The sequence below is a fragment of the Orycteropus afer genome, unplaced genomic scaffold, assembly GCF_000298275.1.
Source record: "Orycteropus afer afer isolate SDZICR_OR568_19922 unplaced genomic scaffold, OryAfe1.0 scaffold00035, whole genome shotgun sequence".
NCBI lineage: Eukaryota > Metazoa > Chordata > Mammalia > Tubulidentata > Orycteropodidae > Orycteropus > Orycteropus afer.
In genome coordinates, this window is record NW_006921622.1 from 16975323 (window position 1) to 16985268 (window position 9946).

General features: G+C 40.4%; 1 protein-coding gene across 1 annotated transcript in view; it reads left to right on the plus strand.

The window, feature by feature from the left end:
• The window catches only part of MYO3A (myosin IIIA), a 360696-nt gene that overhangs the window by 245316 nt on the left and 105434 nt on the right, over window positions 1-9946 (plus strand). Inside the window, exon 19 of the mRNA XM_007936415.2 lies at window positions 4344-4497. Within this exon, the coding sequence (XP_007934606.1) occupies window positions 4344-4497 (154 nt within the window). The remainder of the gene's footprint in view (window positions 1-4343; window positions 4498-9946) is intronic.

Consider the following 9946-nt stretch of genomic DNA (forward strand, 5'->3'; position numbering starts at 1 on the left):
TGCACTCTTACCTTCCTCTATCTGGAAAACTGGTTTGCAAAACAACTTGTATAAGAGGAATCCAGAAAATGCAATCATTTATGTAGCACCCCCAAGTCTCTCTAGATACAGAAATAAATAATACAAACTTTCTGCTCTTATGAAGCTTTCATTCTGGTGGGAGAGATGAAGAGATATAAGCAATAATATTGAATCTCTCCTGCAGTGATACTTAGGACCTGAACAGTTAAACTTGTTTAGACTACAGCTATGGAAGTACACTCTGTATGGACTTTCTTGCCAGTATGTCCTTTTACACTCAAAGTTAATGAAATACAAGTGAGAACTTGACTCAAGTATAGTATTTCCTCATATCCAAGTGTTCTGATTTCCCTTAACTCCTTAGTATGTATTTAAAATGATCAATCATCTGCCTGTTTCAAAAGGAAACATAGGCGATTGGAATATACTAGGCATTGTTTATATGCTTTATAGCTCAGATCTATTGCAGTTTGTAACTCTGTGTGTACTTTAAATCTATTTTTTAATGGACAGGGCATGGTATAGAACTTTCTGAACAGTTAAATGGACTTAGTTTCTCCACATATTCATAAATACAGCTGAGTATTTTGAGGTTATGTCATAAAAATGCATAATATTTTGTTTAAGGCATGATCACATCACCACAAGTGCTTTATAAATCCTAAGAATTAGCATGCGTTTTCTTCATTGGTTTGTCAGCAATCCATAATAATGACAAGTATCTTGAAGGGGAGCCCATTGTTTTTCAAGTTTCTCGTCTCTGCTCTGTATGACCTGCCACAAAAGCATTTTAGTGGATTCTGACACAGGCAAATAGAAATGACAAATGCATCAGTTTAGACCATAACCTCATGAGCTTTCTATATCAAACATACAAAAACCTCTTTTGAACTTGGCAGTTGCCATTTAAGCTATAATACGCTGTCAGCATAACATGTCAAACAGTAAAATCATTCTAGGTCTGTATGCTTCTCCCAAGGTAACCTTCAAATAAGGAAGCTGTGAAACTGTAAGACTTTGTTTCCATTTCTTTGTATTGGATATGAACAGATTGCCTTTCAGGTTCTCCACCTTTGAGACCATGGGTTCTGCTTCATTTTTATGTATTATATTTGCTTTTTTATTTAAATGTGTGTGTGTGTGTGTGTGTGTGTAGGAGCTCTGGTGGCATAGTGCCTAAGGCACTTGACTGCTAACCAGAAGGCTGGCAGTTCAAACCCACCAGCCACTCCTCAGAAGGAAGATGGGGCAATCTACTTCCGTAGTGATACTGCCTTGGAAATCCAAGGAGGGGTTGCTATGAGTTGGGTCCAACTCGACGGCACATAACAACAACAACATATATATGTATATGTATATGTATATGTATATGTATATCTCCATATGTTCACAGTGACCTAAAGTAAAGGAGAGTGGTATATGATATTGTTCTGGTTACCTGGTTACCTTGTGTCACTCTGACAGAAATATACCACAGATGGGATGGCCTTAACAAACAGGAGTTTATTCTTACAAATTTGGAGGCTTTTAAGTCCAAATTCAAAGTGCCAGGCTCTTGGGGCTGGGTGAAAGCCCCTCAACCTTGGGGTCCAGCTCTGCCTCCTGCTCCTGGTCCACTGAAGCTAGAGATGTTTCTTCACTCACAAGCTGCTGGCTGCTGAGGCTAAGAAGCCCCAAGGTTGACAAGTAAAAAAGGCATAGTCCTGATGTTACCAAACCACATGGCAGGCCATTAAGTTAAGTCCACTGTAAGTCCCAAGGTCATCAGGCTGCTGAACAACGACATGGCTACATGCAGGATCCAAGCGTGCCATAAGCTAGAGACCATTCCCAAAGACTTCTCCTTATATACAGGAAGCAGACCACATCCCAAAGGCAGCTACTGCTTGTGGTAGATCTCACCATGGAGTTGACTGCCAGTCTTACCATGGAGAATAACTACCACCAGCTGTCCAGCCACTCAACCAGGCCCAGCCAAGTTGACACACAAACATAACTACCACAGATACTAATTCTTTAGTTCATCTTGATCCCCTTGTCTAATTTCATGTATGTTTATGAATGCAGTTCTTCTGGTTTGCAGCATTATTATAGCCTGCTTGCTAAGAACACATGTCCAGTCAAATTCATGTAAACCAGGGTAGGAGTTTTTCCAAGTTAAGAACAAAATGAATGAGAAAAATAATAAATAATGGAAATTAAAATATAGGTGGATACCAGTTGCCAATGAGTCTATTCTGACCCTTGGCAACCCCATGTGTCAGATTAGGACTGTGCTCATAGTGTTTTCAGTGGCTGCTTTTTCATAAGTAGATTGCCAGGCCTTTCTTTCAAGATACCTCTGGGTAGACACGAACCTCCCACCTCTCAGTCAGTGGCTGAGAGTGCTGTTTCTACCCCATAGAATATATGCACACACACACACACACACATTTGTTTTCCCTGGTGACATCTTAAAAATGAGACTTCATCTTCATAGTGTTCTTCCTATAGTGATTAAAAGTTTCAGTTTATCAAATGTCCCACCAGCCATTGGTTAAATTCCTTGATGAAGTTGCCTGAAATAAGTTTTCTTTCTTTAAATTCTTGGACATAGCATTTATCTATCATATGTTACTTTGCACTTTAAGTATTCAATTACTAATCTTTTCACTTGAATTATATTTTAAATCCTCTGAGGAAAAAGGAGCTTGTTTTAAACATCTGTCACATAGCTTTATGAGGAGTTCAATTAATATGTTTAATGTATTAAAGACTACATTAAAATAATAACTGACATAGTCTGCAATTTTAATATGTGAACAGTGCAGGAAGTTCTCCCCATGTCATGATATAAAGCTGCCATCAGGTTGATTCTGCTTCATGGACCCATGTGTGTCAGAGTACAGCTATGCTCCATAGGATTTTCAATGGATGATTTCTCAGAAGTAGATCACCAGGCCTTTCTTGCAAGGCACCTCTGGATGGACTTGAACCTTCAACCTTTCTTTTAGCAGTGAGCGTTTAACCATTTGCAGAACATAGAGACTACTTACCAGTTTCTGAGAAAACAGGCCCCTATATGCAAGCATTGCTATAGGGCATAGTTCAGAAACCATGTATAATTTTTCCTTTGTAGTCTGAAGCCCTTGGGTGGGAGAAGCAGTGTGAAGATAAAATCATAGAAACAAAGCTGTGGCAGCCTTCTTGTCTCTTTCCTCAAATAAATCATCAGCACCTACCTTGTGCTGGGCACCGTGACCCTACAGTAATTGTCTGTTGTGCGCTATTTTTGTTTCACACATCTTTTATTATGAGATACTCAATAAAAACCAAACCAAATTCACTGCTGTGGACTCAGATCTGACTCATAGCAACCCCTCCTTGGGTTTCAGAGGCAGTAACTCTGCAGAAGTAGATTGCTCAACCTTCTTTCCGAGGAGTGGTGGGTGGGTTTGAACTGCCAGCCATCTGGTTAGCAGTAAGATACCTTAGGCACTATGCCACCAGAGCTCCTGAGATACTCAATAGCAAATGATTATTATGTACCAGATGTTTTTACTTTGAGAAGTGAGGGTTATTACTTACATTTAATAGATGAGAAAAAAGAAGCTCATAGACCAAGAAAATCCCAAAAGATTATATGGCTAGTTAAGTGGTAGAGCCGAGATTTGAACCTGGTGGTGTAGTGCCTAAGGCATTTGACTGCTAACCAAAAGGCTGGCGGTTCAAACCCACCAGCCACTCCTTGGAAAGAAGGTTGGGCAATCTACTTCCGTAGTGATACTGCCTCGGAAACCCAAGGATGGGTCACTATGAGTCGGATCTGACTTGACGGCAGTGAGTTCGGGTTTGGTTTTGTTTTGTTTTGTCCTGGCTCTAAATCTGTTGGTCGTTCCTATGTCCACCCAGCTAACTAGGTAATTGTCCCCATGACTTAAAAGTGATAAAAAGGGTTCGTGAGAGATCCAGTGGCATTTCTTCATTTGGGGGAGTGTAACCCTAAAATATGCCTAGTTAATATTCTATAAATTCTGGAACATAGTGTTATTACTACCCATTAACAACATAGTCTTTCTCACTTTTAAGCTTGAAGTATCTGTAATTCTAGTAGAGAGAATAGAATTTCTTTTATTACTTCCCTGAGTATAATCAGAGCTGACTTTAAGAGGCCAGCAGTTCTGTGTAGAGAAAGATAAAATGATACCCTTAATTTAAGGGCAAGGTCACAGAAATTTATTATATGTAAAGTAAATTTTTAGGAAAAATTATAAAGCGCTCTATTATTTACAGAACTTTAAGTGAATTTTCAAACTGTATTGTGTATTGTGAACTATTAATAGAATGAATACTTACATGAAGATATCGATGCCAGAGTTATTGAATATGAAGATAACCGACCAATTTTAGATATGTTCCTGCAGAAGCCAATGGGTTTACTGTCCCTCCTTGATGAAGAAAGCAGATTTCCCAAGGGCACTGACCAGACTCTTGTAGGTAAGTTTTAAATGCAATGTATGTGCATAGCTTTATCAATAAATTTAAATAATTCTAGGTGATATTTTTTTTATTTTTAAAAATTATCTTGGTGAAAACATGCCCTAGGTTGCATGAACGGTTAATGTACTGAGTTAGCCAAAAGGTTGATGGTTGGAGTCTACCCACAGCCTTCTCAGAAGAAAGGCCTGGTGATCTACTTCTGGAAAAACAGCCACTGGAAAACCTCTGGAGCACAGTTCTACTCTAACACACATGGGGTCACCATGAGTTGAATTGGCTCAACAACACACAAAAACCTGTGTGTGTAACTTTAAGAGAGAAACTTTGGCTTTAATACCTGAGCCAATGAATGTTTATAATAATGTAAAATATTTTGGGACAATTAAAATTTAAGGAGCCCTAGTGGCACATTGTTAAAGCACTCCACTGCCAACCACAAATGGTCAGCACTTCGAACACATCAGTCGCTGTGCGGAAGAAAGATGTGGGAGTCTGCTTCCATAAAGATTACAGCCTTGGAAACTCTATGGGGCAGTTCTATTCTGTCCCACAGGGTCACTATGAGTCAGAATTGACTGAATGGCAATGGATTTTTTGGTTGCTGTTACAGTTAAACAAGTTTGTACACTGGAATTCTCCTTACTGTATGATGTAACCCTAAGTATAGAATCTTAACTTAAAAATGACAAATTGGTTGGCAGGGCAGAGGGATAGCTCTAGAATTTGGAAAAAAAGAGCTACAAGAGAGGGAATAAATTCATCTGTGATGATCTAGTCATTTTTCTAATATAGACAAATAGCCACAAACCCTTTAAAAACCTCAAAGTTACAGTACCCTACTAAAGGTTCATGATAATAATCCTGAGTCATCAAAGTAGAATTAAACATAATCATTTTTCTGTTAGAGAAAGCAGAGAGGTACATACATTTATATTTATATTTATTATATATATATTAAAAAGATTCCAATTACACATGGTTAAAAATGTCCTACTCCTTAAAATTTGAAAAAAAAATTCAGAATGTTCATGTATCTGACAAAAATATTTTTTACTATTGAGCATCAGATCCTTTCCACATTCATTTATGCATTATGAGTTATGTGTAATAAGTACTTGAACAAAATTTAGAGTCACAATTTTCTCTCATTCACTTTTGGTGATTAACAGAGCCTGTTTTTTACCATTAAGTCTGTGACATGGATTACTTCTGATCCACTAATTGGCTTATTTTATTCTCTGTCTAAACAATACTAGGTGGAAAAGAATGATAGTGATAGTTGGAGCTGTGTGTCAACTTGGCTGGACCACAATTCTGTGTGTTTTACACAGTTGTGATGTGGGTTGTTCCCATGATGCAATCAGATGTATGTTTTGAACAGCCAGTCCATTGAAAGGGAGCTTCCCTAGGGGTATGGCCTGCTTCCAGTATATTTATGGACATCCTGGGAAAAGGGACATTCTTCTGTGGATCAGGATTCTGTTGTGCTGCGTACAACAGTCCGTGAGCGAACAATCCACCATTCAGCCTGAAGATCTTGGATTCGTCATTTGTTGGAGTCAGTAGCTAGTACACTGCTGGCCATCCTTGAGCTTGTCAGCCCCTACAGCTGTGTGAGTCAGGAAAAGCCTCCATCTTGACATTTGATCCAAGAATTTTGGACTTGCCAGCTTCTATGAGTGTGTGAGCCATTTGCCTAAAATAAATTTCTCTTTCTCTCTCTCTTTATAAGCTTTACTGGTTTTGCTTCTCTAGAGAGTGCACTCTAACACATTTGGTTCCAGGAGTGGTTCTAGAGAGACAAAATCATAAGGATGGGCTTCCTAAATTGGTTCTCCAATTTGCTTAATTATAAAGGCACTGGTGACCCTGCCTCTCTTAGTAAAGAGAGCCCTGCTAATCTCTGGAATGAGGTGACAACATTCATATGCAAAATAGCACCACCAATAGATCAAGCACTTATGAGAAGTTAACGCTCTGGGTGATCACATATTTGATACTTTTCTCCAATTTTGTCAGCATGAGGAGTATAAGGAAAGTGGTTGGTTGCTCCTGCTTACACTAGACAAAGTGATGAAAGAGCTAGATGAGTTCAGAGCTGCTGAGTCACAGCTTAAGTGCCGCATAAAAGACCTCAATGTTTCCAGTTGTGCTCTGGAAGAAAGCCTTATTTCTTCTAGTAACAGAGCTCATATTGCCGAAAACCAAATGCAGAGTCTTACTGTAAGGGTGACTGACTTACAATGCCAATTAAATTGCCAACCCAGAATGGTTTCTGAAGTTAAAGTGAGGGTATTGATTGGGAAAAAATAGGATCCTGAAACCTGGAATGGGGACATAAGGACAAACAGTCAGGAAGATCAGGATATGAAGCCTAAAAACTCTGTTGAATCCCTCCCATCTGAAAGGATTACTGTAAAACCATTGTCCCCTCCACCTCAGTTTGATGGGATTAACCCAACTATTCCTGCTGGGTCATTGCCTGAGTCAGAAGCCATGGAATACATTGCTGAATGTTCTCAGGAACTGCCCCAACCAACCATTGTTGCTGCTAGACCTATAACTAAAGTTAAGTCTAAGCAATCCCCAAAAGGTGAAATACAAAGTGTCACTGAGGAGGTGATACGCTACACCCAAAAAGACCTACTTGATTTTGTTAGCATATACAGACAGAAACCTGGAGAATATGTATGGGAATGGCTACTGAGGGTGTGGGATAATGGTGCAAGGAATGTAACATTGGATCAGTCTGAGTTTATTGATTTGGGCCCACTAAGTAAGGATTCTTCATTCAGTGTTTCAACTCAAGAGGTTAGGAAAGGATCTAATAGTTTATTTGGTTGGCTTACTGAAGCATAGATTATACAATGGCTGACCTTAAGTCAAGTTGAAGTGCCAAACCTGTGTTGCTTTAATGTAGAAGAAGGTATCCAGAGGCTTAGGGAAATTGGCCTGTTAGAATGGATTTATCAGATTAGACACCTAGAGCCAGAAATGGAGAGTCCATAAGACACGCCTTTCACCAGTATGATGAGGAATAAATTTGTGAAGGGAGCTCCAGCATCCTTGAAGGCTGCTGTGATTGCTATTTTATGTAAGCTGGATTTGACAGTGAGAACTGCCCTAATTGAACTAAGACACTTAACTACGATGGGGCTGATTGGACTCCGTGGTAGTAGGGACCAAGTGCAGTGGTTAATGGACAAAGGCAAGGTAGGCATGGTTACCATAATGGACAGCAGAGTTGAAACAGTAATCGAATAGTCTGACTCGTGTGGAATTATGGAATTGGCCACTTAGCCATGGTGTTGCTAGTAGTGAAAGACATGGCAAACCTACTAAATATTTACTTGTATAAACAGAAGAATTCTAGGTCATGTGAACAGCTGCCTAGATTGAATCACCAGAATACAGAGTCACAGCCTCTCAATCAATTCTCAGACTTGAGTCAGTTTACAGACCCACAACCCCTTGAATGAAGGGGAGACCAGGTCCCTTTGAGGAAGGACACCACTACATTGCCAAAAATCTATAATGTCACTCTTTCTCCCAGCCTTCCCCAAAGGATCTGAGGCCTTTTACAAGAGTGACTGTTCACTGGGGAAAAGGAAATAATCAGGCTTTTCAGGGATTACTAGACACTGGCTCCAAACTGACACTAATTCCAGGAGACCCAAAGCATCATTGTAACTCACCAGTCATAGTGGAGTCATATGGAGGTCAAGTTATTCATGGAGTCTTAGCTAAGGTGTGTCTCACAGTGGGTCCAGTAGGTCCCCCAACCCATCCTGTAGTGATTTCCCCAGTTCCAGACTGCATAATTGGAATAGATATACTGAGCAATTGGCAGAATTCCCACATTGGGTCCCTGACATGTGGAGTAAGAGCTATTATGGTAGGAAAAGCCAAGTGGAAACCATTAGAACTGCCTCTGCCTACAACAATAGTAAACCAAAAGCAATACTGCATCCCTGGAGGGGTTGCAGAGATTACTGCCACCATCAAGGATTTGAAGGTTGCAGGGGTGGTGATTCCCACCAAATTCCCACTTAATTTGCCTATTTGGCCTGTGCAAAAAAACAGATGGATCTTGGAGAATGACAGTAGATTATCGTAAATTCAGTCAGGTGGTGACTCCAATTGCAGCTGCTATTCCTGATATGGTTTCATTGCTTAAGCAAATTAATGCATCTCCTGGTACTTGGTATGCAGCTATTGATCTGGCCAATGCCTTTTTCTCAATACCAATTTCAAAGGACCATCAGAAGCAGTTTTCCTTCAGCTCGCAAGGCCAACAGTATACTTTCACAGTGCTTCCTCAGGGATCTATAAGCTCCCCAGCACTGTCATAATTTAGTACATAGGGATCTTGATCACCTTTCCCTTCCACAAGATATCACACTGGTTCATTATATTGATGATATTATGCTGATTGGACCTAATAAGGAAGAACTATTGATGACTCTACACTGACTGGTGAGATATCTGCCTGCTAGAGGTTGGGGAATTAACCCAACAAAAATTCAAGCACCTTCCACCTCAGTGAAATTTCTAGGGGTCCAATGGTGTGGGGGATATTGAGATGTTCATACTAAAGTGAAGGATTAGTTATTGTTTCTGGCTTTCCCCACAACTAAAAAGGAGGCACAACGTCTGGTGGGCCTCTTTGGAGTTTGGAGGCAACATATCCTCCAAAATTTGGGTGTGTTGCTTTGTCCTGTTTATCAAGTGACTCAGAAAGATGCTAGTTTTGAGTGGGGCCCAGAACAACAGAAGGCTCTGCAACAGGGTTAGGCTGCCATGCAGGCTTCTCTGCCACTTGGGCCATATGATCTAGCTGATCCAATGGTGCTTGAAGTGTCTGTAGTAGATAGAGATGCTATTTGGAGTCTTTGGCAGGTCCCTATTGGTGAATTGCAACACAGACCCTTGGCATTTGGAGCAAAGCCCTGCCATCCTCTGCAGATAACTACTGTCCTTTTGAGAAACAGCTTTTGGCTTGTTACTGGGCTTTAGTAGAGACCAAATGCCTAACTATGGGCCACCAAGTCACCATGAGGCTTGAGCTTCCTATCATGAACTGGGTGTTGTCTGACCCACAGAGTCATAAAGTTGGACGTGCACAGCAGCACTCCATCATTACATGGAAGTGGTATATCAGATATCATGCTTGAGCAGGACCTGAAGGCACAAGTAAGTTGCATGAGGAAGTGGTCTCTACTCCAGTCACATTACCTTCTGTTCTGGTTACCTAGTGCCACTCTAACAAGAAATATACCACAAATGGGATGGCCTTAACAAACAGGAGTTTATTCTTACAATTCAGAGGCTTTAAGTCCAAGTTCAAAGTGCCAGGCTCTAAGGGCTGGGTGAAAGCCCCTCAACCTTGGGGTCCAGCTCTGCCTTCTGCTCCTGGCCCACTGAAACTAGAGGTATTTCTTCTCAG